This window comes from Triticum urartu, chromosome 1A (genome assembly GCF_056163025.1).
Source record: "Triticum urartu cultivar PI428250 chromosome 1A, HENAU_Tu73, whole genome shotgun sequence".
Lineage (NCBI taxonomy): Eukaryota > Viridiplantae > Streptophyta > Magnoliopsida > Poales > Poaceae > Triticum > Triticum urartu.
This window is the reverse complement of record NC_141873.1, coordinates 248375412-248402672: the sequence shown is the minus strand read 5'-3', so window position 1 is coordinate 248402672 and position 27261 is coordinate 248375412. Positions and strand designations below refer to the sequence as shown.

Sequence of the window (27261 nt, the reverse complement as noted above, 5' to 3'; positions counted from 1 at the left end):
CTCTCGGATAAACTCAGCTTCCAAAAGCCGAGCCACCTCTTCACCGATTGCCTTTCTTTTCTGGACGGCGGACCGTCGAAGATGCTCTTTAACTGGTTTCACCTTCGGGTCGACTCGCAAACGATGCTCAGCCAGTTCCCTGGGAACACCCGGCATGTCAGAAGGCTTTCATGCAAAGATGTCCCAGTTCTCACAGAGGAACTGGATGAGCGCTTCTTCCTATTTGGAGTCGACTGAGGTTGAAATGTGAGTCGAAGCAGTGTTGGGATCTGTCGGGTGAATGTGAATCGACTTCGTTTCACCAGACGACTGGAATGCTGAATCTGTGGCTGGCTTCTTGGCTCGCAGCAAGTCACTCGGATCTGCATTTTTCTGGTACTCTTGCAATTCTACCACGGCCATCTGGGCATCGGCAATCTTTGAGCCCTTCTGGAAGCACTCTTCTGCCTTCTTCCGGTTATCAAAGATAGTGATCACTCCCCTGGGACCAGGCATCTTCAGTTTGAGGTACACGTAACATGGTCGAGCCATAAACCATGCGTAAGCTGGTCTGCCCAGAATTGCATGATAAGCACTCTGGAAATCTACAACTTCAAATGTCAACTTTTCTTTGCGGTAATTTTTGAAATCACCGAAAACCACGTCGAGTGCAATCTGACCGAGGGATACAGCCTTCTTGCTTGGAATGACCCCATGGAAACTCATATGGCTTTCACTGAGTCTGGACATCAGAATGCCCATTCCTTTCAACGTTTCTGCATACAGTATGTTCAGACCACTGCCACCGTCCATCAGGACCTTTGTCAGTCGAGTGCCTTCGACCATCGGGTCGACCACCAGTGCTTGCCTCCCAGGGGTGGCGATGTGCGCTGGATGATCGGACTGGTCCAATGTAATGGTAGTCTGCGACCACTTCAAGTAACTGGGTGTCGCCGGAGCGACCATGTTCACTTCCCTGTTGATGACTTTCAATCGATTTTTGCTCTCAACATCAGCAAAAATCATCAGAGTGGAATTCACGTGGGGATAACCATCATCATCCTCACCCTCATCCTCAGCCTTGTCTGCTTCCTTCTCCTTTTCCTTGGGTTGTTTCTCTCGGAACTGCTGGATTAGGAGGCGACACTGCCGAGTGGTGTGCTTCGGGTAAATGAAGTTGCCTTCTTCATCTTTTTTGGTGTGGATATGGCACAACAAATCCAACACGTCATTCCCATCTTGATCTTTTACCTTCTTGGGGTTCCATGGCCCTTTGGGCTTCCCCTTGAACTTTCCTTGAACCACAGCCAAGGCTTCACCCGGAGCAGCTGGCTCAGCCTTGCGCTTCTATTTTCGACTGGAGTTTCCTCCTCCAGCTTCGTGGGCGACTGCTTTGTGCTTGCCGCTCCGGAGTCGCTCTTCTTCTTCACCATTGGCATACTTGGTGGCAATTTCCATCATCCGAGCCAGAGTCATATTTCCTGTCCGGCTGAATTTCATATTCAACTCCCTATACCTGACGCCTTCCTTAAAGGCACACATTGCCTGATGATCTAACACATCTTCTACCGTGTGGTGTAGGGTGATCCATCTCTGGATATAATCTCTCAAAGTTTCATTCGGCTTCTGAACACAACACTGTAACTCTGTCAAACCTGCCGGCCGTTTGCAAGTGCCCTCGAATGTTCTGACAAACACTTGGGCGAGATCTTCCCAAGTATAGATGCTGCCAGGCACTAACTGATTTGGCCATGCTCTGGTTGAGCCCTCCAACATCAGAGAAAGGTGTTTCATGGCCACTTCATCATTGCCGCCACCAATCTGGACAGCCACTCGGTAGTCTTCAAGCCAAGTGTCAGGCTTGGACTCTCCGGTGAACTTACTAACTCCAGACGCCAACCTGAAGTTGGGGGGAATCACTGCAGCTCTGATAGCTCTGCTGAAGCACTCTGGACCAGAGACATGCACCCTGTTGCTTGTTTGTGGACCTCCATCATGGCCCTCTAGGTGAGCTCTGTTTCTGTCGACCAAGCCATGCACGAGAATAGATCTCGCGTCAAAGCCTGGCTCCCTGGGGTCGATTGGAATACCTCACCCAACACTGTGAGGGCGTCTGCCTTCATGCTGCTGAGGCACGTACGACCCGCTCCTCGGGGGAGGCGTGGGCACTCGACGGCGATCATCACGATCGACTCGGCGATCATACTGCTCTCGGTTTCTGTACTGATCTCATCGATCCCCACGTCCCTCACGCCTCGGAGGCGACCTTGGGCTATGGGCCGACTGAACTGTGTCTGCCATCACGGATCTGCTGTGGATCCTATCCCGCGACTGAGATACAACTGTATTCTGCTCTCCCGCCGCCCGGAGCAAGGCTTGGATCTGCACCAAACCTCGACCAGCTTCTGACTGGGAGGGTTGGATCGACTCTGCTATCCGGGCAGTAGCAGCTAGATTCTGGATCGGGGTTCGGTATACCTGAGTCGGAGGAGGAAAAAGCTGGCGTCGACTGGATTCTGGAGCGCGCTGCCGAGCACGATCATCGAGTGCGCATTGGAGGTTCTCCAGTCGAGTGCGCTCAGCCAGGTTGGCCAAGCGCGCCTGCTCCAAGGCCTGGGCCTCAGGGGTTTCTCCAACTATAGGAGTATGCAATGCATCCATGTTCCGGCGGCGAAGTTCCTCCCTCTGCTGCGAGGAGAGGGGTTCGGGGCGGTACTCCTCGTGAACGCGCGATGGATCGCCGTTCCCGTCGCCTCCGTCTTCACGGTTGAAGCCAGGAGGGCTGCGTGGTCCATTGACCATCAGAACTTCAGCCGCTGGGTCGCTGCTGTCGCACTCGGATGCGGTCTCTACGGAGCCAGTCGACAGATCGAACAGGCCGTAGAGAGTTTCGTCGGGCTCGATCGCCGCGACTTGAGGGGTGGCCGACTGGCGGGCCACCGCATGCCTCACCCACCGCTGAAGCCTCGACCGACCGGAGCGTTTGCTCCGGCGAGCCGCAGGGAGGGGAAAGCTGATGGAGTCGACTGATACTGGGTCGACGGTTGCCGCAGGAGGATGCCGCGGACGCACGCGCGAAAGTGCATCGCCCCGCGAGCGGGGAGTGCGTCGACGTCGAGTGGAGCCTCCTGAAGCCAAGCGGAGTCGTCAGCGACAAACACGAGCGCGCTGAGACGGATCTCGCGGCCCTCAGCCAAACCTCCGCCTAAAACCATGATGAAGGGGATCGGAAAAATCGCAACTTCTCCAACAAGTCGCTAAGACACCTGCCCCATGGTGGGCGCCAACTGTCGTGGTTCTAAGACTGACAGTAAAGTAGGGGGGTGAGAATGTAGAGGCAAGATCCTAGCTATGGAGGAGTTGTACACACGAGTTTTACGAGTTCAGACCCTTCTCGGGGAAAGTAACAGCCCTACGTCTCGGAGCCCTGAGGCGTCGACTGGATATATGTGTGTGAATTACAGAAAGTGCGAACCCTTGTCCCAGAGGAGGGGGTGGCTTATATAGAGTGCGCCAGGACCCCAGCCCCCCTCCGTTACATAGGGTTCAATGTTCATAAAGGTGGGGCATTACTGGTAACGTCTACAATAAAGTGCTATAAATGCCCATAAAGCTATGGTTTAAGTCATGACCGTTGCAGAGTGGAGGGTTTCTCATCTTCTGATGGCCGAGTGTCTTCAAGGTGGTTGAGTGAGCACCTCTTCACGGTCGAGTGGATGATGTTTTCTCTTCGACTGCTTCTGATTCTTAGTAGAGATGTCCTTGGGGAGGGTATGTTGGACAGATCCATGACCCTACCCTAGGTACATAGCTTCATCAATGACCACTATCAACACTATCTTGAGGCACACTCTTATGCTCAAGTCTGGAGATAAAAAGATGATACGAGGCCATTCCATCAACATGATGCACCTAGTGGATGGATTCACCAAGTTCAAAGTGATGAATCTCATTGTCGAGACTGTGAAGAGGACAACTGCAGACTAGAAGCGCTCATGTGTATTTGCGCCCCACATTTAGATGCTCATCAACTCCAAAGTTGGTAGCAAAGTATATCTACTTGATTGCCCGCACCTGCCGCTATAGTCAGAGTTGGAAGATTGTATTGTGACAATGAGCCCTTTTCATCCTGGGGCAGAGCCAGAAATTTTCGCCAATGGGTTAATTCACTAACTACTTGTGAAAATTTTGCGTGAACTAAGTTCTATTTTGTGACATATCGCAACGACATTGTACTAGTCAAAGAAAGCATAATGAATATGAATATGATATCACTTATCACACAGATTTGTTACTTTAAAATTGAAGAGTGCATAACGTACCAATCAGATGAAGTTATAAAATGACCTGTTTACATATTATAGATAAAGAAATACCAAAATAAACTTCATATTTCGAATCCAACTTCTCATCTTTGTGAAAACATTGAAGAAAATAACAAGTTAGTTTGGCAAGTTTAAAATAAAAGTGACATCATGTGAAAGAATCATGTAAAGTCACTCACATTTCAGAGTGTCCCTTTTTTATTTTTCACCGCCTTAAAACATCAAACACAACATCATTACATCTAACGGGTGACCTTGATGTCCCCGCATCATTATCCGGATCAGATGATCGACTTATCTTCTTTGAAAAATATCTTTCCATAGCCTACATCAATCAAATTCCATGAAAAGGAGAATTAGAAAATTGAGGTAAAAAGTTTCACGTACTAGGTTACTAGATTTAGATCGGGTAGAACGTATAGAGAGAAGAGACGCGGAGGTGATCTTACTGCCTCGAATTAAACTGCAGTTGAGCGCTTCTGCGCTTGCCGCTATCGATTTGTAATTGTGCCCTGTTGGGCTTGCCGTCGGGTGTCGGCGTCGAGGTGAGGACTGAAGCGAAGGGCTAACAGAAAACTGGGCCAGACGGGCGAGAGAGAGGCGAGGCGAGTTGTGAAAGCGATGAGGCGTGCGGCTGCCGTCCGTGAATTCCTCGTACAGGTATTTATCTTTCTCTTTTTTTGAGATGAGATGTCAGGACATGCATTGATCTTTTTTTTTGAGAAATCTCGCCTGCTTTATTTATTCATAAGCAATTGTCATAGATACAAGGCTTGGGTCATGGGGGGTGCCCAACCAAACATGTCTACCTATATCTAGGTTACAAGCAAACTTGGCGAGATTATTAGCTTCAAAATTGAAGTTCCTACGCTCGAAAACAAAAGAGCAAGAAATAAAACTATTACAGTGATTCATTATTTCATGTACCAACGCAGCATTGGGGCCTCCTGTTCCCCTGTTTATATCATTCACCGCCTCTTGGCAGTCCGAGGCCACGCAGATCCTCTGCTCTCCGAGATCTTCCGCCAAAGCAAGGGCCTCGCGGCATGCAAAAGTCATCAAAGTTAAGGGATCAGTGATCCCATAGTAAACCACCGCCGATGACCCCAAGTATTGTCCGTCTTGGTCGCGGCATAGAGCTGCAACAGCTCCACCTCTCCGTGTTCTCACCATAGCCCCATTGACATTAATCTTTGCATTGCCACTCGGCGGGCGAAGCCACTGTTTCGGTCTTGGTGGTGCAACATTAGGAGTGCCTTCATGGACTCCCTTGGCGTTCACTTGGCCTAGCTCATCAATATAGTTATTTATAAAGGACGCTATTTGTTGAGGGCTCTGAAAAATCGATTCATATATAGCCTTCCTCCTAGCATACCATAATGACCACAGCGTTATAACCATCCTCGTGAAGCTTGCATGGTCCATCTTCTCACTCAGCTCGAATAACCAAATTCTTGCGTTGGATTCCTCGTGTTCAGACATGATTGACACCAGTGCTTCATCCGACAGCGCCCAAACACAACGGGCCATCGTGCATGCAACCAAGGCATGGCGCCATGAATCCTCCCCTCCGCACAAGGGGCATACATCTCGTTCTGACATTTTTCGCCTCTTCAAAACATCCGTTGTGGGTAATGAATGATGTGCAAGCCTCCAAAGGAAGATTCGCACCTTCGACGGAATTTTCAACTTCCATAACGAGGTCCAGGCTTGTTCATCTCTCTCAGAATGAGATGATCCACTCCCGCCGTACAGCCACTCCTCTCTTTGCAACTTTGTCTTGAGCAAAAACTTGTAGGCTGAGCTAACACTGAAATTGCCTTTCTTGTCCGGGTTCCAAGCCCAGAAATCCTCTATATTACGCGTGCATACCGGGATCTTCAGAATAGCATCTGCATCTATCAGCAAGAAAACTGACCGGACTAGAGCCTCATTCCATGAGGCTGTTGCTAGAGACAGCAACTCCGATACAAGCCTTGGGGGATTGGCGACCAACGACGTGATGGGCCGTGGCGTCATCTCCTTCGGTATCCAGTTGTCATTCCATATTTCCGTTGTTTGTCCATTACCGATCCTGCGAATAATTCCTTGCTTTACCAAATCCAGCCCCTCCATGATAGCTCGCCAAACCTAAGAAGGTCGAGATCCCAACTCAACATTAAGTATCGAACTGTCAGGGTAGTATACAGCCTTCAAAATCCTTGCACTCAAACTCAGAGGTTCTTGCAAGAGTCTCCAGGCCTGACGTGACAACAAAGCTAGGTTGAAAATCTCCAAATCTCTGAATCCCAGCCCGCCTAGGTGTTTTGGACGTGTCAACACATCCCATGACACCCAAGCCGGTTTGCGTTCACCCTGCTTGCAGCCCCACCAAAATTTCCTTATGATGGATTTGATATGATCACACAAGCCTCGAGGCAGCTTAAAGCATGACATAGAGAACACCGGGATAGCCTGAGCTACCGACTTGATTAGCACATCCTTACCCCCCGTAGACAGGCATTTGCTCATCCAACCCTTTACTTTGTCCCAAACTCTGTCACTCAAATATTTGAAAGTCCCCTTCTTAGAATGACCCACATCCGTTGGCATACCCAAATATCTGTCACTTAACGATTCATTAGGAACCTGGAAGTGGCCTTTGACAGTGTCACGGACTATCTCGGAGCAGCCCTTGCTAAAGAAAATTGAAGACTTCTCTTTATTTATCCTTTGACCTGATGTCTTACAATACGTTTCCAACAGGTTTGACACTGCTTCTGCTCCATCAACACTTGCCCTGAAAAACAGCAGGCTATCATCCGCGAATAAAAGGTGGTTTACCGCCGGTGCCGACAGTGCCACCTTAATGTCACTGAGTTGGGATGATTGATTCTGAGATTTTAAGAGGCACGAAAGGCCCTCTGCTGCTAACAAGAAAAGATATGGAGAGATTGGATCTCCCTGTCGAATACCCCTTGTAGGTTTGAAAACTTCTGACTTCACACCATTGAACATGACTGAAAATGATACAGAGCTCACCATGTTCATCACAACAGACACCCATGGTGCTGCAAAGCCTAACTTTTCCATCACTGATTTCAAACACGTCCACTCAACCCGGTCATAAGCCTTCATCATATCAAGCTTGAGAGTTGCATAACTATTGTTCTTTGATCTGTTACACTTCATGAAGTGTAAACATTCATAAGCCGATATAATGTTGTCAGTAATAAGTCTTCCGGGGACGAAAGCTGACTGCTCCTCTGATATAATATCCGGGAGGATTACCTTGAGCCGATTTGCAAGCACTTTTGAAGCTATCTTGTAAAAACATTACACAAACTTATAGGGCGAAACTGTGAGAGCAAGGTTGGGTTAGATACCTTCGGAATCAGAACCAGTAGGGTATCATTCAAGCAAGCAGGGCTCTCGTCACCCCTGACTATAGCCAGGACGGCTCTGGTGACTGTTTCACCACAAACATCCCAATGTCTCTGGAAGAAATGAGTTGGAAACCCGTCCGGACCTGGTGCTTTGGTAGGAAACATCTGAAAAAGAGCACTCTTGACCTCCTTCGCCTCATACGGGGCCAGCAACGATGCATTCATCTCTGGAGTAACCTTCAAAGGCACATGTTGAAGAACATCTTGCAGGCCCTCAACTCCCTCTGAAGTGTATAGTTTTTTGTAAAAATCAGTTGCCATCTGTTGCATCTCCGTTAGCTCCGTGGTCACTTGCCCATCTGGTTTCTGCAGTGCCTTGATCAAGTTATTTCTCCTCCGCATAGATGCCCGCATATGAAAGAAACGGGAGTTCCGATCCCCTGCTGATAACCACTCAACCCGAGACCTCTGACGCCACATCAGCTCTGCTCGTAGATAGAGTTCAATAAGGCGGTCATTGATCTTGATTTCCACATGTGAAGGACCAGCTCTCATGCAGTCACTACGCAGGCAGTCTAGCTCCTTCTTTAAACTGTGTATTTCTCCTCTGACGCTTCCGAAAGTGGTACGTGACCAGTCTCCCAGATTATTCGCTAAGGCCTCGAGATTTGCGCGGACTTCACCCGCCGTTAGATTATGGCCATTGGGCTCCCATGCTGCCTGCACCACAAGTTTCAGATCGGGGTGGGTCTCCCACATGACCTCATACCTAAACTGCTTGGCCTTCTTGGCTCCTCCATTCGGTTGGCTTAGCTGTAGCACTATGGCCGAATGGTCCGAAGTCGCTACCGTGACATGTTCAACAGCCGCTGACGGAAACATACCACACCAATCCACCGAACCCATAGCTCTATCCAGCCTGACTCGGGTATACGAGCCTCCTGTTACCTTCTTCTCATAAGTCCATTTTACACCTTTGTATCCGAGATCAAGTAAGCCACACACGTCAACCGCATCTCTGAAGCCCTGGATCTGCGATTGACTTCTCGAGCCAATCCCGTCATTCTCATCGTGTCTCAGCACCTCATTGAAGTCGCCTATGCACACCCACAGCAGATCTTGTAGGGTGGACAGGTTTTTCATTGTATTCCAGGTGTCATGGCGAAGATGCGTCTGAGCTTCGCCATAGAAACAAGATAGCCTCCATGGTTGGTCTCCTACGCCAACGAGTTTGCAATCAATATGATACTTAGAATAACCCAAAATTTCATTCTTTATTTCATCATTCCAGAAAATAGCCAAGCCTCCACTCCTACCAGAGGCATCAACAGCAAAAGAACAATCATAACCTAAAGTACTCTTCAAATTCTCAGCTCTAACCCCACTAATCTGGGTTTCAACTAGACAAAGCACTCTAGGGGCAAACTTATTCGTGAGTTCGCGCAGCTCTTGAACTGTCGGGGCGTTGCCAATCCCCCGACAGTTCCAGCATAACAGATTCATTGCGTCCGGCGGTCCTCCGCCGAGGAGGCCGCCAATCTCGTGTCCGAGCTTTTCCCCCCACTGGGGTTTTTCTTCAGCACACCAATTGTCCCGTCCTTATCGCCCGAAGTGCCTGTCTTCCCCATCTGCCCCGTGAGTTTAGACCTCTTCGGGTCCTGCTTTGGAGGAGGACTAATCGGCACCGTGCTCCCACTTGGCTTCATCCCCGCCACCAGCTCCAGCCCCGTCGATTTAGGGTTTGGAGAGCTAATAACCTGATCGGAAGTACGCTTCCTGTTGTTATCTAGGTCCATACCTTCATCTACATGTGCCTCTTGCTGGCTTGCCTCTGGACTGAATTCCACATGCATCTCTTGCCTCTGGTTCTGCTGCTTTCTGTTCCGGCGTCGGGTTCCCCACGTAGTGGTAGCTGGCGCCCGGAGATTTTTGAACACCAGTGCAGAGGGGGGGGGTGCACCCCGTCGTCGTGCTCCTTGAACTCATGGCCCATCATGCCGCAGACCTGACACCAATCGGGCAAGCGCTCATACTTTACAGCAAAAATCTCCCTCTCTCCTCCCCGGATCAAGGATATAGCTTTCTTCAGAGGATGACGGACGTCCAATCTTACTCTGACTCTAAAAAAGTTGCCTTCGAAATCAAACGATGAAGGCTCAGAGTCCACAAACACCCCAATCTCTGATGCAAGCGCCTTGACCTTTCCATGGAAAGCGATTGGAAGCTCGATGATCCTTGCCCAAATCTCGAAGGTGAAAAGCTCAATAGAAGAGGGTTTTGTGTAACCATCATACGGGGCAATTAGTACTGGGTTTCCCCTGAAGTGCCATGGTCCGCCCTGGGTCACACGCTCCCAATCTCCCAAGCAGTCAAATTGCATCTGGAAAAGGTTCTCCTCCAAGGTTTTGATCTTTACTGGCCTTGCTAGATCCCATGCTGTTTTCATGTTGCGGAAGAACCAGTAGGAACTAAAGTCCTTGTCCATATGAACTCGGGCTAAAATCATCCAGCGGAGCGACTCCTCTGCATGTGCATCATCATCCTCAAAGATTACATCATCAAGGTCATCTTCCTTGAGGGCCAACTCCTTCATCATCTCCTCCAGGTTGCCTTTTCCTTTGCGATCGGCTGTCGACGAACTCCCCCGGTCCGCCATCTTGAACAGGCGGTCGAGGCGGACGATCTGATCGAAACCGCAAAAACCCTAGCCCCCGATGGTGAGAAACCAGCACCGGGCCTTGACAGCGACAGGGCTGCCTCGATCCCAGGCGCAAAGCTCGAAACCCCCGGCAAGAGGGAAGGTAGATCTCAACGACGCTCGAGGCGGCGAGAGGAACGAAACCCTAACTAGATCTAGTAACGAAGATGCTTGATAGTGGGCTTTTAGGCCTTTATGTGGCGATAGCAGCTTTGATGGGGTCAGCTTGATTTTTTATTGGGGTTAGGCCTAATACGTCGTACATAACATGCACGTAGGTAGCAAATTTTATTGGGTTCATCTGAAGTTCTAAACCCAATGGTACCACGTTGGCTCCGCCACTGTTTATCCTGCCTCTGCTGCAGCACATGCACATGCTGAGACTAGCTCTTCATCTGCTCCATTTCTCAAGACTATACCTGGCCAAACCTCGAGCCGGGCCGGTCCTAGCCAAGCCCGAGGCAAAAAACCTAGGCCCGGGCCCAAGCCCGGCCCGAACGCGTAAAAGCCCGTCGGGCCTCGGGCTTGGCCCCTTCAGAAAAACGCAAAAACAACAGGCCCGGGCCCGACCCAGAAGCAACGTCGGGCCGAGCCGGGTCGGGCTTTATTGGGCCGGGCTTCCCATGGCCAGGACTACACAAGACCAAGGCAAATCAAATGACTTGTTTTCTTCAAGCATCTCAGATGATCGAGCGAAGTTTGGCCAACCTCGTGAAGAATCAAGAGAGCCTAGAGAGGATCATGGAACTAAGTTCTATGCCTGATTCAGACGACTATTGATAAGCTGAAGAAGGATGTAGACGAGGCCAGAATGAGCACTGATAGTGATGGTGATGATGGTCCTACACCCCCGACCACCGCCCAGTTCCACAAGATGACCAGGTCAGCTACAGTACCAGTCCTACTAGAACATGATGGCCCGCGTTGCCGCGCCCGCTCATTTTTAGATACTACCGACACTTTTATTAATAAGTTGGTTTCACCGATGAAAACACTACTTTATATTTCATGTAATCACTGATGAAAACATTATTTCAATCTCGTGTAAAATTCTATACTTCTATCATCTTTTGACGGGGTACAAATGGTTTTTCCGACATGGATCTTCGTGAACAAATTGTCCTTGGTTTACCTCGGATAAAAATATAATAATAATATAAATGGGTTACTTGCAAAAAATGATTCTTTGGACTAATCTTGTATATTTTTTTAAATATACCTTGCCCTACATTGAGCTCCCCATTCTGGTGATTGTCCAACATCAAAAAGGTTGTTTTATCTACAAAAGTACAAAGGAAAACAAGCCATCTCCAGCATAATATAATGAAAGCTAAACCCCCCAGTAAACAAAGGTAAAACCAGAACTCCGAGTATTACCATTGCAATGCGGCTATTATTTTTTGCCTTCATTCTTGAATTTTGTACTTACCGTTCAAAGCTTAATTGATGTCTCTGACTGGCTAAATTTAGCTTCTAAACAATGCACTATGAAGTGGTTGCATGTGAATTCTTGGGCACCAGAACCTATCAATCCATGTTACCCAACACTGCTAATAGAACTTCTGTAAAGTAGGAGTAGTTCCTAAATTTACCACACTGGGTAGCGCAAATTTTGAGTGAAAAATTAAGGAAATGTGTCAACATATTTTCCAAAGTTCTTCCAGCTTGCTGAAAAAAGGTTCTTACATACATGAAAACATTACAATTCAACGAAGGATTATGAGAGACATTGGTTTAATTGTTTTTTCATATAGTTGACCATTCTCCTTATTTTATTTCTAAATCTTGTGTTAGCATACTGAAATCTTGCAAATTGTTAATAAAACTCCCATGATGTTTCCCACAAAAAAATACAGATCAGAACCTCATTTACATCTAAATCGCAGTAAATTCTCCTCTAGCCAAAATAGATCAATCATCGTCCATCACCGAAGATGCATCAAAGCTTGCCCCTGATCCTGTTGCTATAAACTAAGAAAATAAAGCATAATAAACAAAGGGAAAAATGGGTGGGGCGTCATACATGGGGAATCGAGAAGATGCAGCATCATGTGGCCCTCACGCCAAATCCAAACCCAGCAGAGCAATTCACACCGTTGAGCTCGAGAATTCCTGAAATAAGAAGATCCAAGGTGAAGGTCAGATGGGAAGAAGAAAAGGATGACACGGACACGTAACAGGAGGAACCCAGAAAAAAGGAAAGGGGATGGAGGCGGATGCAGGAGGAGGACAACCGACGATGGACGCGACCACGAAGGAATGCTTCAGGACACAACATTAAAAACATGAAAGAAGGGGCCTGCCGAGGATAGTACATGGCATGTAAAGGTCATCGACGGGGAGGCAGGCCCGGAGCAGAAGCTCGTCGACGGGACGGAGGACGGCGGCGGCGCATCACAGACGAAAGAATAAAGAAGTAGTTTCGAAGGAATAGACCTGCCAAAAGAAAACTCGGGCCTGTAAACATGCACGTTCGCCTGGACCCGGACCTTTGACAGCCCGATTACAGACAGAATCCAAAGCTCATTCTGTGGAGTAGCGGCCTACGAAACGGTGCGTGAATGTGTGATGACCTAAAGTTGACTGAGCTGATTTAAATCGTACATTAGAGTGATCCGATGGCTCATAGACTTAAAACGCTATGGAGGCTCCTAACTCACTACGTTATACTGCTTAGTAATAGACCAGAGCTACAGTGTCTACTGCAGCTACTGCCCCATCAGTTGCACCCTCAGCACCTTCGGTTTTACCCCTCCAGCTCAGCAGACGTCTACGAACGCATTTATCTTTACTCCATCAACACACACCGAAGCTGCAAGTTAGAGAACTTCATCACCAAGGAGCAAGAGATCGAGCGTGGAGTGACGCCTTAGCCTTCCGGTTTCCGGTTGTAGATGCTCTTATCCCGTCGTCATTCCACTTCCGCGGTTCCGGACCCCAACGGCACACAGCGCGCCTTCCCCTCCCCTGTTGCCCTCTAACTGCAGCGCGAGAAGCGGCACGGGCTCCTCCTCCTCGTCGCCGGGTACCAATCCACCAGCGAGAAGCTTCTCCTTCCCCTCCCCCCTTTCATCTTCCTCGTCGCGGAGAGACGAAAGCGGCGGAGGGAGCGTCGGGGTCGGGGTCCCCGTCGGCGGCACCGGCACGCAAGCCTGGTAATCCTCCCTCTCGCTCACTCGAATCTGATGCTCTGATCGAGCATTCGCATCACCGCGACGCAGAAATTCACGGCTAGCTGTAGCAGCACATGCCTGCCCCTGCAATTTGCACCTCTGCAACTGAACCGGTGCCCATGGCCCCTTCCGAGGTTCCGCGGCACTGCGTCTCAGCTTGTGCTCTCGCTTCCACCTTGATACTTACATTTCGATCTCTGTTGATTTAGGGCTCAAATTTCAGCATCGGCGCACCAAGTAGTCGAGATTTCAGAAGAGAGGCTTCATGCAGGTTTGTGGCGTTCAGTTGAGCTCAGCAACATCTCGCTGGCGAGAATCATGGCCGTCATTTCGTGGATCCTTCGAGTGTGCTGGACATAGCTGTTGCATCTCTGGTGAGCCCGATGTCCCATCATGCGTTGCATTATCTCGTGTTTTTCTCTGTGATTAGCCCTCGACCCCTCAAGGATTTGTGGGGCAATACCCTGCTCCAGTTTCAGGTCATTTGTGCTGAATCTTAAATTTCTTATTGTAGGGATTCAAAGACCGTTATGTAGAGTACAATGCTGTCAGGTGCCACGTTCTACTAGAAATGTAGCTCATCTTCAGAAGGAGGTACTCCAGAATGCACTGGATGCTAAATATAGTTGAATATCAGTCACTGTGGTGTTTGATTTTAGTTGATATCATTAGCAAAAAATAATGTGAAGTGTTGCATTTGTATGTCCCATGTTTTATGTCATGTTGAATGCTATCTATGAACGAACCATTCTGAATCGAAGGACAAAAACAAACAGTGTTTCTTCTCTATGATGTAGTCCTCTCAAGCAGTGTTTATTTTCTGAATCTTCTCATAAGTGTCAGGCATAACATGTTAACCCACTGATAGTATGGACTACTAACATTTTCTTTTATAATCTATTTCAGGACAAATATTCTTGTGTTGATAGGTCAACTTCTTACCTGCACGTGCAAACTCTTAGGAATTTCCCAATTGAAAAACTTTATGGAGAGGTGGTCCTGGTGCGACTTGATTCTGTACTTCTTTTAGATCCTCTAGGACTATTTAGTTGCTCACTGAAAAAGACACTGTCAACTATCAAATACCTGTACAAAGCAGGAGGGAAAGTTCTTCTAGTTACCAGTTGGGATCCAGTCCTCCAATCTGTTAATCCAGTGCTCAAGTCAACCGAATCTTTTGCAGGTTATTTGAAATTCATATTCTAATACGCTTATGCCAAACTTTATACTGATAAGTTTTTAGATATGGATGCACTCTAGGACCCAAAAACAGCTGTTCAGTTTGCAACAGATTGATTCTAACGTCAGTAAGCCAAGGCATCTGACAAAGATTACATGTTTGAACCCAAACCTGTAAATATTATTTTATTTGTAAACCAAAAGTATCTGTACTATTGGAGAAACCGAGTAATAATGCTATTTAGCACCCATGCACTAAATGTCTGGACAACTGCATTTCTCCCTTGTATCTTTTCTCATACTGTTTATGACACTATACTGGCTTAATTTTGTCATGCATTCTGAATCACATATTTTAAATGCAGCTAACTTATCCAGAATAGCTTCTTTTGTTCATTCTTGATAACTGAAAACAATCTGTCATAAATGCTGATCGTCAGACTACATGTCATCGCTTCTTCAAGTAAAGGTCATCCCAGTGAATGGTGCACCTTGTTTAACATCATGTAAGAAGGAAGAACGGGTGCAGAATGATATTATCTTGTTTGAAAATCTTTTGAACTACAGGGGAGAAAATGCAAACTGCAATGATTTTTCTCAGAAGCTAGCTTCAGGTGCAGCAATCTTTGTCAATGATTCTTTCTCATTATCTCATAAGATTCGCGCATCAACGGTTGGCATCACTCGTTTCTGCTATGCATCTCTTGCTGGTTTCCATTTTGAGGAGGAGCTTATGCAATTGCTAAAGATCAATGACACCACAAGGCGCCCATACATTGCAATAGTAATCACTGGTCCTTATTTAATTTTCAGTTCATAGTTTATACATACCTACAGAAACTATTTACAAGGTTGGACTTGTTCAATTCCTGTTTACTAGCATTAGCTCTAGCAAATTTTTTTTTTTTTGAGGAATCACCGGGGGGAGAGGATCCCCACCTGAATTATATTACTCAAAGCTCAGCGAAAGCCGAGGAGAGGGTTTACAGGGTTACGGCAAGCCGTGAGGAGAGGTATGTCAGCCAGGATGTGGCTGAAACCTTATCTACCGGTACATGGAACCGGTTGGTCCAAAGAGCAAAGTCATTACAAATGTTGGATATTGTTCAATTTCTTGCTCTAGCAATTAACGTGTTCAGTCTCGATTTGTCCTTTGTTTTTATTGTCAAGTAAATATGCGGTTTAGTTTTGGTTCTGTCAGAAAAAGGGTACATCTATATAATGAATATATGTTGATTCTACAAAGCGACATGCATTTTGATGTGTGTTCGAGAAAAAAATGTTGAATCTTATCATCCACATTGAATAGCAAAGCTAATCATTCTTTGATGCCATGACTTGTTAAACACACACACCACACCAACCATTTCTGTTTTTACTATTCTTTATAATGATCAGACTGGGAGGTTGGAATTATCTTGGCCAGCATCCGTATGTATAAACATGTAGCTTAGCTTGCCTATCCAACAGCGGATGATTAGAGCTGCACTTCTGATCTTGTTTTATGCCATAATGGAGCAAAAAGCTTGGTGCTATGTCAAAATCTGGATGGCACAAGCTAATAGTTGCTTTCCCTATTTCTCGAGTTTTACGGAAGGACTATTTCCTCTATGTATTGTCCTGTTATGTTCATGGTAGATAACAGGCAAGTTTAGAGGGTTTTCTAACATGGTCACTTCAATTGGTGGTCGAGAATATTGCACTCATGGTGTTTAATAATTAATCACAATTGGTAATCATGCAGAAATGATCCTTGTTCCTAGCAAGTGTATTCCGTTAACTATCTGCAAGCAGGATTAGTACTTTCTACTAGGAACTATTTAATGAGGATCTTTATTTTTATTTAGCCATGTTGATTTCTTGTTGATATTTTTCTGTTTATTGCAGATTGGAGGCAGTAACTTCTTGAGAAAGGCACCTGCACTGCATCTGTTAGCCTCTCAATGCGATGGGTTGTTTTTTGTTGGAAAATTATCATTTCAAATAATGAATGGCCTTGGAATTCCAGTGTCCTCCTGTTTGATAGAAAAAAATGCTACCAAGGAAGTGTTACAACTTATTGAAATAGCTCATAATAGGAACATTCCTATTTATTATCCAACAGACCTGTGGTGTTTGAACAGCAACAATAATGAACAACTGGAAATATTTGACTCAGCTGAACTATTGTCTGGTGAGTATGACTGGGCTTTATTTCCTTGTTTATTTATGTATTTTTGTTCATGTGGTTCCTATTACTCGTGCCATATTCATTGGCAATGGCAACACTAATCATTCTTTAGAATTAACATCCTGTTTGCAATACGGCTCTAATTCTTTTTTTGAGCAACTTACTGTCAGAGTATAAGTCTAGCAAATACTACACTAATGGATGAGATTACCCCCATATAATTCACGGAATTGAAATAACGTGAATGATTTTTACTGATATCAGTTGCTCAGCTTACTTGCCTTACTCCGACAAAATGCATCTTACTTGCTTAGCTTATTTTCAACGACAACTTAACACAAGGGAATGAAGGGATATTTTTCTTAGAAAGTTATTTACATGGACGAAGGCTACTGTTGTGTCCTCTGTGCAAATGGGCCTCTTGAAACTCGAGATTACCTCTTCTTAACCTGCCCTTTCAGTACAAACTGTTAGCCTAGAATTGGTATTCTCCCTAGCATCAGCTGTGATATGACTGCAGTCCTCACTTCTGCAAGAACTGCTTTTGCCAAGCCTTTCTTCATGGATGTCTTCATTATGGCTGCCTGGTGCATTTTGGAAGTAAAGGAATGAGATTTTTTTAGAACGCCAACTCTAGCATTAGTTCCTGGCTGGTCCTTTTCTCTCTTGGCTAAATTCCATTGCTTACTCCCCCTTCTTTTCTTCTGTAAATACTTCTCAGGATCGGTTCACCTCCTCGTTCGACATAGGCATAGTGTCAGTCCAATATGACTATTGTTGCTGATATGTCGTTCTTTTATTTCCTTTTGTCAGATTGCTGATGTTTGGCTGTGTGCATCTTAGTTATGCAAAGGCCGGGTGTTGCTCATCATGTTTTATATCCGCTTGGTGCTACATTTTAAGTTAATAAATGCACACTTTATCTAAAAAGTTGTCTTTATTAATAAAATTTACTGTCAGGGCCTCACCTACAGTTTTCTGGTCAAAAAACAAATCAGCCGCTGAAATTACCCTGCATTTGCAAACGTGTAAAGTTACACGGTTGACACTTCACCTGATTTGATAGATGATGATGCATGTTCATGGTTCCCTCGTCTATTATTGCTTGGGTATATATTATTTGGTAAATTCTACTCCCTCCGTTCCAAAATAGATGACTCAGCTTTGTACTAAACTTAGTATAAAGTTGGGTCATCTATTTTGGAACGGAGGGAGTAGCATTTTTGCTGCGCTGTAGTTATTTCTCAAAATTGCCTGAAAGGATGACTTCGGTCATTTAAGTGACATACCAGTAGATAGTTGAAATAATAATATAACTTTCTGATGTCCATGTATCTTCCAGGCTTAATTTCTTTGGGCTGGACACCAGTTGATATAGGGCCATCGACATTGGAGAGAATTTCTTCTTTATTGTCATCGTACAAGGTTAGAAATGACCTTGGTATGAATGTGATGAGGCTCTGTGTAGTGCATAGAAATATTTTTTTAACATCTCACAGTTTTGTAGCATGTCTTGCAGTATTTCATGTTTCTGTTATTAGGAATGCGCACTATTTTTTAGCTTGGAAAATTGCAACAACAAAAAACTTACCTGCCATCCCCCTCCCCCAGTGTCAAGCTTTAGCAAGATTGTTGGTCGGGCCAGGGTGGGCTAGCCCCAAGAATAGCACATAAATTTTGTTCTTAAGGCCTAGTTTTAGTCTCATCCTTCACTGTTTTCTGCTGGCTTGGGCGGGTCCCCACTTTGTTGGACGCGTTTGTGCATGACGATCACAAAATAGCAGGTGATTGGCTCCCATTACCACCATCTTGACAAGAATCAACCGGCAAAACATACCCCACAACTCCACAAAGTTGCTTTGAAAATCTGACAGGTCACAAGAATAACGCATTACAGACAACAATACATGCTGAGCAACTTGAGAGCTTATGATTGATAAGTGATGATTTATGTTTTCACGTTTACTTGGTATAGTATCAAATATGACGTATGATTTTTTTTTCCCGAGAAAACGCAAAGACTTTGCGTTTCATTTCATTGAATAGAAAGAGGGGTTAACAGTACAGGCCTCCGATATGACATATGATTGGAGTTCCCTTTTTTCAGTTATCAACTTATGCGTTAATTCTTAGGAAAATCCTCTTATCCCATCAAGTTCTCACATTAATTTAATTATTTCTCACAGAAGATCCTATGGATCGGTCCTACAAGCTTTGACTTGACAGAAGAATTTTCTGTCGGGGCAACACAGTTGGGCCAGATACTGAACAAAGCAAGTCATAATAGCTGTGACATTATTTTAGTAGGGGGTGCAGTATGCAAGGCAGTAAAAGCAATATCAGATTCTTCATCACAATATACAGCATTTGAAAATGAATCTATTGTATGGGAATTTCTCAAAGGAAGAATATTGCCTGGTATTGCAGCATTGGATAAAGTAAGTCATGCTCTAGAATTACTATTTCTGTTAGCGAGTCTGCTGGTGCATTCAAAATTTTATCAAGATGAAAAATTGTAGAACGATCCTCAGTGCAAGCACATATGTGTGTACCTATACAATCAATGCATCATGCATGACACAAATCTTGCCACAAGTCCTCAACATTCTAAGACAAAAAGTGTAGCCTGATACCCTGATGCCCCCAGCATGCCGACATATATGTGCATACCTATACAATTAAGCCTCATTTTCAAGTGGTTCTTGGGATTTAACGTTGTAAATATAACAGTATCTTCAAGTTACATTTATGAGAAAATGGAGAGAGTTCCCTGTTTCGAAATTATTCAAGAGCACATTCCAATGTTTGACAGTTGACATGGTCGTTTTTCTGTTATGTAATGCTATGACTCAAACTTCTAGACCGCTTTACTCTTTACGTGAACTAAAGCCACGACACTTATTTTGGGATGGATGGAGTAGTACATTATAGAAAGGGATTGAAAATCAAAATCCTCCTTACTCCTTTAAGAAAAACTTGAACAACATATAGTTGTATAAGAAATGATGAATATTCCACGTAAGAAATAGAGATCTTTGGGGAAAATAATTAACTGGGGTTTTCCGCTTGAGAAATTTTAGCAGCTCAAGGACTTGTAACCATGGATTTCGAGTCGAAAGACTAGTCGCGACTAGTCGACGAGTCGTTACATGAAGGTTGACTCAACCTGTCGACTCGAATCATTGGATGAGTCGAGCGACTCGATCGACTAGTCCCGACTAGTCGCGGTCTTTGAGTCGAACGACTCGATCAATCTGTGATGGAAGAGGAGCTGAGCGGAGAAAACGGAGCAGGGAAGGATGGGGGAGGCGGAGAGGAAGGGGCGGAGGCAGAGAAGCCATGGAAGAGGAGCTGCAGCAAGGCCATTGCGGCTGTCGATTCGTTCCTGGAGGCTGGAAGGGGAGCAGGTGAGAGAGAGAAAGAAGAGAGTGGATGGACGGTGAAGATTAGAGAATATAGATGGTTCAGATTGAGCTAGGCAGGCTAGGGTTTCATTGGGCCTTATTGGGCCAATATTGCTTCTGGGCCAATATTGAAGGAAGATTGGAGCGTCTGGAAACCTAGATCGAACAGCTCCACCCCCCTCCCCGACCCAGCCCTCTTCTGCAGCCGCCGCCGCCCCTGGCTTGCTGCTCGTCCCCTTCTCCCCTGGTGCTGCTGCCTGCTGCTCATCCCTTGGTTACTGCTACTACAGGTCTGCTCTTCCCATCGCTGGCTGCTGCGGCTCCTCCCTTAGTTGCCGCTGGTCTGCTCCTGACTACTTAACTACGTCGACTCATCGCATGTCGACTCGTCGACCATGAGTCTAGACTAGTCACGACTAGTGTAGAGTCATCGACTCAAAAACCTTGCTTGTAACATGGACCTTACTATGTAGTATTACATGCTTATTGCTTCTTAGCACCATTTAACCAGCTCGTTGTTGCAACAATTTTAACAAATGTGTTCATAAATATATTTGGTAGCAGAAATAATCATCGCCCATTGATGTATTCTGTTCCTATATGCATCAGACCTGTCTGTCACAGCCACAGGCATTCTCTTCTATTCGATTTTTGTTGCATTTGATGACATGCACCTAAGTTTGCATGCAATTTCTACCATTTTTCTTATTGAATGCTTCAGTCAAATGAAGGTCAACATTTCTTAACTACTATCGACAGAATAGTTTTTAAACCGGAACACTGTAAAGTTCCCTTTCTCTAGTGGCCCCGGATTCTTTTTTTCATTATTTTTTCCTCTTTTTGCAGAGCTATCCCTATCAGATTCCATGGGATGACGTCTTCTCTGACACCAAACAACCATTGTTTGTTGATATAGGAAGTGGTAGGCCTCCCTCCTAGAATATTCAATCTCAAATCATTTTACGTTGCATGATGAACACAGATGGAGACGACCAATCTCAAATCTATAGTTGTGGTTTGTCACACTAGTTTATAGCTGCTAACATTAAAACAGCTTTGTGATAGAAAACCTTAATGTGGCTGCTCTTACTGGTTCCATTTGTGAAAGTGTCTAGTACATTGAAGTATTTCAAGCTTTGCAGGTCACATACGGCTATTGCTCTTTCTTGTGCATATAGGGCTTTCTTCAGTAGACTTGAATGCCAGTTTCTCTTCTGTAGTCATCACAAAAAATAGTTCATGCAATTCAATTGTTATTAGTTTGCTGTGTGTTTTGTCAAAGTGTATGTTCGCAAATGTATGCTAGCGTAAATTACCAAGATAAAGAACATTTCTTAATTTCTTCATAGTTTTTCTATTTTCTCAAATTCTGAGGCCTTGCATCTCTGATTCTTGCACCCTTCTCAAGTATGTATATTTCTTGGTGCAGGAAATGGTTTGTTTCTATTCCAAATGGCTAGAAACTGGGAAGGCTCGAATTTTCTTGGGCTTGAGATGAATGAAAAGGTAAAAACTGACTGTATCCTGTATTGAATTTAGTGCTTCAACCTTTTTGTAACTTGTTTTAGCTGTAGCTTGTTGTAAGGTGCCTTCAGGATGTAGCATCGGCTGGGAAAAGAAACTTGTAAGCATCCTGTACATCTACTTTAATTAGTAGAACTATTACTTATTTATTTCCTTTCCCTCGCCCTTTCTGTTCATGCCAGTGATGTCAGTTCCAACAACTAGTTTGCTCATAAAATTACTCCAACAAAGAACAAAGTAACCTTGTTTCTGTGACTCTGTCCACCTTGACTTGAAGCATTCTTTTTCTAATGTGGTTATTATTCTGGACAACTAGTTTGACTAAACTTGTCAATGCATGTAGATTGGACTTGAACTTGTCAATTCATGTAGGATGGTGAAATTTTCCAAGTGTCATAATCTGATTGGGAACCAGAGCAGTTATCTATTATTAGGGAATTATTGACCCATTGGACCTTTTTATATGATGAGATGACAGTGAAATTGGCTTAACCTTAAACAATGTTTCAGAAATCTCTCGGAGCTAGATTTTTGCGTACGAGATGTCTTGCTTTGTTGTATGCCACAACAAAGATCCAGATTTCGTAACAGATGGTGGATTACATAATCCATGTTAAAAATGTCGTGAGAGCTACTCCCTCTGTAAAGAAATATAAGAGTGTTTAGATCACTACTTTAGTAATCTAAACACTCTTATATTTCTTTATAGAGGGAGTACATTTTAGGGAAAATTGTTGCTGTATTGAGTATTCAAGTTCAGATGTCACGCTTAGTAATCTACAAGGGTATGCTTTTGCTTGTCATTTAGTAGTCCTTACATGGAAGTTCTTCTAATAACTGTTTTAACTATTCCAAGCATTTTATGAATTTTACTTTTATTCGTGTAGCTCGTTTTTCTTTTTCATTTTGTGACTCCTATTTCATCATTACTGATGCCATCGCTTACTTTTGGCAGATACTTTCTATCGACAAATGCAACCTCCACATTTCGCTCGATAGTTTCAAGTTATCCTGGACTGTTGACACTTGTCTCAATACAGGTATTGTTAACTCTTTAGCGTCTCGTCATACTGCTTTTTTGTGTATATCTCAATGGATGCTACACTACCTAGTGGATAACCTGCCTTGGTTAAGCTGTGGTCTCCTTTTGCAGTGCCCAAATCCTGACTTCAACAAAGAGCAAAATAGGTGGAGAATGGTACGAAGGATGCTTGTCGAAGCTGTTTCCGATCTTCTTCAGGTCAATGGAAAGGTATACTCTGTGGTCCCCACTTGCCCATTTCAGATGTTGAGCATGGTTACGTGTCTGCGGAAGCACGGAAGCAACAAATCTAGTTATCCGGAACTACTCCGTCCGTTCCTAAACTGCCAAAACGTCTTATATTTTACTAGAAACGGAGGTAGTAGAACACAGTATGATGACCAACATAGGATAGTAACCAATCTAGCAGGACAGTATTAAACACCTCAATAGCATCTCGCATGCACATGTGTTAGGGTGATTATAGCATCAAGCTCAGTCAGAGGGAGAACATTTCGTTGTAGCTTGGGGAAGAAAAAGATGAAGCATAAATTTGCACTTTGGTGTTGCAGATCTATTTACAGTCGGACGTGGAGTCTGTCCTGCTTGGAATGAAAGAGCAGTTCATCTCGCACGGCAAGGGCCAGCTCGTGGTGGACAGCGATGGCCGGATGGAGAACCCGTTTGGCGTGGTGTCCGATTGGGAGCGCCATGTCCTGGCTCGTGGAGCTCCAATGTACAGAACGATGCTCCGAAAAGTGTGAAAGCTGGAAGGTCCAAGTTGAGATTTCAGACTGCTCTCGTGTAAGAAATCCGAACTGCAATCTTGACAAAGTTCACATCCTGAGTGTGAACTCGTGATTCTTCTTTTAACCCCTATATAGCATTCCAAGAAATCCTATACTTCATATGTTAATTAAAACTGTAGAAATCTCATATGTCCAGATCCAAATTCCAAACATACATTCATCAATCTTCCTAGTAACGTGTTGATCAGCTTGCCCCAGTCATCGGCCGGAGAGGCCAATGTCAGACATGGTGGCGACGCTGGACGCCGACCGCCAGACCGCCCACGTGCCAAGGACGCCCTGGTGTGTCTCCCGTCACGTACGTCGGGGGAAGCTCCGGCAACAGCGCGCTGCCGTCGAGGTACTGCATCACCATTTTCATGCTCGGGCGTGCCGCGGGCGACGGGTGCAGGCACGTCAGCCCCAGCCGCAGCACATTGTCCGCCTCGGCGGCGTCATACCCTGTGCCTAGCTTCGCGTCCACCGCGCGGGCAATGGCGCCATTCCGCCAGTGCCCCAGCACCCAGTCCGCCAGCACGAAGCGGTCGACGTCGCCGTAGACGTCCTCCTCCTCCTCCTCCTCGATGGGCCTCCGGCCGCAGGCGACCTCCAGGAGGAACGCCCCGAAGGCGAACACGTCGGAGAGGGTCGTCGCCTTGCCGGTGCGCACCAGCTCCGACGCCAGGTACCCCATGGTGCCCATCACATGCGTGGTCTGCGGGTCCGCGCCATGGTCGTACAGTCTCGCCAGGCCGAAGTCGCCGAGCCGCCCGTTCATCTCGCCGTCCAGGAGCACGTTGCTCGCCTTGATGTCCCGGTGGATGACGACCTGCTCCCAGTCCTCGTGCATGTACAGCAGCCCGGAGGCGACGCCTTTGATGATCCTGAGCCTCTGAGCCCACTCCAGAGCATGGCCGTGCCCGTGCAGGTGTTTGTCGAGGCTGCTATGTGGTATACCAGCAACAGCTCCCCTCTGCGCCGGCAATAGCCGAGCAGCTGTACGAGGTTGCGGTGCCGGAGCCGGCCGATGCTTACCACCTCCGCGATGAACTCCCTCATCCCCTGCCTCGACTCGTGTGACACCCTCTTCACGGCGACCTCGGTACGGGACCCCGGGAGCACGCCCCTGTACACGCTCCCGAACCCTCCGGTGCCCAGCAGCCGCTTGTCCTTGAACCCGGCGGTGGCGTCGTACAGGTCCTTGAACGCGAACCGGTGCGGCCCGAACTCCACCTCCCAATCCTCGCGCAGCCCCGCGTACCTGAGCCGCCGGCGGAGCAACAAGAGGCCCACGCCGGCCGCCGCGAGGACGGCTGCCGTGGTGACGATCGGCAGCGCGATGGCGAGCGTCTTTGACTGGGGGTTGGGGCCAATGCGGGGCAGCGTCGGCAGCTTTGCGTGGTCGAGCGCTGGAGCGGGGCCGTCCAGGCTGAAGCTCCAGCCGAGCACGTAGTGCTTGCACAGCACGATGCTGGACCCCGACGAGAAGCCGACGTACGCCGTGTCGGCGACGACCGTGGAGAGGTCGATCCTTGCGGTCAGGAGCGGCCTCTTGGGCCGGGGCGACCGCGCCGGAGCCAAGGCCACGGTGATCTCCGTCGCGGCACCGTCGTAGTCCACCCACACCTGCATGGGCTCCCGGCTTGCCAGGCTCAGCTTCCGGAACGCGCCGGTGGCGTCGTCGTAGTAGCCCGCCATGGCAGCCGCGGAGGAGTTGAGGCTGTTGACGTCGACGCCGACGTGGTTGTCGTTCATGTCCGCGAACTCCGGGTTGCGCACGGTGTCCAGCTCGACGGCGAAGACGCGGTTCCGCGCGTCGCCGTTGTCGCTGGCGTTGAACAGTCCGGAGGTACTGCGCCGCCATCGCCGAAGACAGGTCCCTGCTGGTCGGCGCGATGAGGAACGCGAACCCGCTCGTGCTCAGGTCGACGAGCTCCGACACGATGGCGAACACGAAAGTGGTCGAGAAGGAGGACGTCCGGTGGAACCTGAGCGGGGCCGGGTGGAAGGCGTGGGCTAGGTTCAAGTCGGTGTCGTTGGTGAGCAGCAGCAGCCCGTCCGACGTGACGCTTGCTATGCCGTCGAGCGCCAGCCCGGCGACGGGGAAGCCCTCGTAGGCGAACTCGACGCCGGCCACTGCCACAAGCAGCTGGGCGAGCAGCAGCAACAACAACTTGCGAGTAGGAACCATGGTGCCCTCGCGCTGCACGCTTGTCGCTTGGTCACCTCAACTTTGACCGCCGCACTTGTACACAAGTCACAAGCAACACAAGGATTCGGTGTACTTAATACTTGATGTTGCATAAAGTTTAGTTTAGCCTGGGTTACTGTTGGCTGCAAGGAACCTACCATTTGTACTGTACCTGGCTAGCTACTCCCTCCGTCCGAAATTACTTGTCGCGGAAATGAATAAAAATGAATGTAGCTAGAACTAACATACATCTAGATACTCTCTCTGTTTCTTTTTAGTTTGCATATAAGATTTGGTCAAAATCAAACTTTGTCAACTTTAACTAAGTTTATAGAAAAAACATAAAGATTCACAATATGAAATCAATATTGTTAGATGCATCATGAAATTAAATGTCATACCATATAACTTTAGTATTATAGATGTTGATATTTTTTTTCAATAAAGTTTGACTTTGACCAAATCTTATATGCAGACTAAAAAAAAGCAGAGGAAGTACATCTATTTTTTCGATAAGTATTTTCGGACGAAGAGAGTAGCAGAGAAGGATGGACACCATGATAGGAGTAGGAGAGCGACCTGCGCGCCATGGCGGCTTGGTTGGCAAGTGGGTGTGAGTACGTGACTGCAACGTGATGCTGATGCACATCTATTTCGCACTAAATTTCTTTAAAATTTTCCTCCTGAATTTTGGACTGGAAATAATCAACAGAGAGATACCTTGGCTGGCAAGTGGGTCAGATGTGAGTAAGCGACGCGGTCCCTCCTCCCCTGGGCCCTCACGAGTCGAACAGTGCAGTATGCCACTGTATTGGATTTCTTGTTTGACAATCGTCTGAATATGATCCAAGTCTTCCCGCAAAATAAATTTGATCGTAGAAGTCGCAGTCGATTTATTCAACGTTTGATCGCGCACGATTTGTGCCCTGGCCCCTGGGCGCTGCCTTTTTCTCTGCCGGCGGCACGGGCAACTTCGTGTTCATTGATAACAACCGGTGTGGATTTTATGCTGGGTCGGGTGTGTCACTGTCCGTCCCTTAAAACACACACACGCACACACTATTTGTTGTGAATTGCTCTGGAACAGTACCACGGAATGTAGGAGTTGGCCATCAAACCAAACACCCTAAACATTACGCGGACATGATGCAGGAATTGGCGATCAAACCAAATCTCCTAAACATCCGTTCAGACCCCGTCAATTTTATTTCAAATGCGTAACAATATGAGAGCAGAGCAAGTTAAAATGCGGTGTTTATAGCATCCGATCACAACAACAAAGAGATGGATGCTCATAGTTTTCAGTGTGTCCGATCACAAAAGTATTTGTCCGACAATCCATGCAAAAAGAGTATTTTTGCCCTAGTGGTCTTTATCTCTCTTGCGGATGGAAGCTTAAGGTCATTCCATGCATTTTTTTTGTTGGAAAGCTGCTCGCAATAGT

At 46.6% G+C, this 27261-nt stretch overlaps 1 protein-coding gene, 1 long non-coding RNA gene and 1 pseudogene across 3 annotated transcripts; 1 reads left to right on the top strand and 2 right to left on the bottom strand.

The window, feature by feature from the left end:
- Window positions 1-4344: 4344 nt before the first annotated feature.
- Window positions 4345-12860, bottom strand: LOC147990725 (uncharacterized). The gene is made up of 3 exons (XR_015600428.1): window positions 12683-12860; window positions 12391-12479; window positions 4345-4629 (listed from the first exon to the last, which is right to left on the bottom strand). It is a non-coding gene; the product is annotated as an uncharacterized LOC147990725 (long non-coding RNA).
- Window positions 12861-13229: 369 nt separating this feature from the next.
- On the top strand, window positions 13230-23811 carry LOC125506027 (uncharacterized). Of its 2 annotated transcripts, XM_048670913.2 has the most exons (14): window positions 13230-13522; window positions 13750-13914; window positions 14055-14134; window positions 14447-14723; window positions 15160-15503; window positions 16607-16892; window positions 18232-18314; window positions 19076-19327; window positions 21140-21215; window positions 21723-21799; window positions 21868-21917; window positions 22773-22857; window positions 22971-23069; window positions 23411-23811. In XM_048670913.2, the coding sequence occupies exons 2-14, from the start codon at window positions 13806-13808 to the stop codon at window positions 23600-23602; spliced, it is 2010 nt and encodes a 669-aa protein (XP_048526870.2). In that variant the 5' UTR covers window positions 13230-13522; window positions 13750-13805; the 3' UTR covers window positions 23603-23811. The 2 variants fall into 2 exon arrangements, with proteins under 2 accessions (XP_048526870.2, XP_048526877.2); XM_048670920.2 differs by lacking the exon at window positions 19076-19327.
- LOC125506044 (L-type lectin-domain containing receptor kinase SIT2 pseudogene) lies at window positions 23747-25817 on the bottom strand (annotated as a pseudogene).
- Window positions 25818-27261: the final 1444 nt, after the last annotated feature.

Bases quoted from the DNA above. Each gene is read 5' to 3' on its own strand.
- LOC125506027 (XM_048670913.2), top strand. From the start codon at position 13,806: ATGCAGGTTTGTGGCGTTCAGTTGAGCTCAGCAACATCTCGCTGGCGA. The intron at 13,915-14,054 runs GTGAGCCCGATG...TTCTTATTGTAG, and splicing joins ACATAGCTGTTGCATCTCTG to GGATTCAAAGACCGTTATGT. The intron at 19,328-21,139 runs GTAAGTCATGCT...CTCTTTTTGCAG, and splicing joins GTATTGCAGCATTGGATAAA to AGCTATCCCTATCAGATTCC.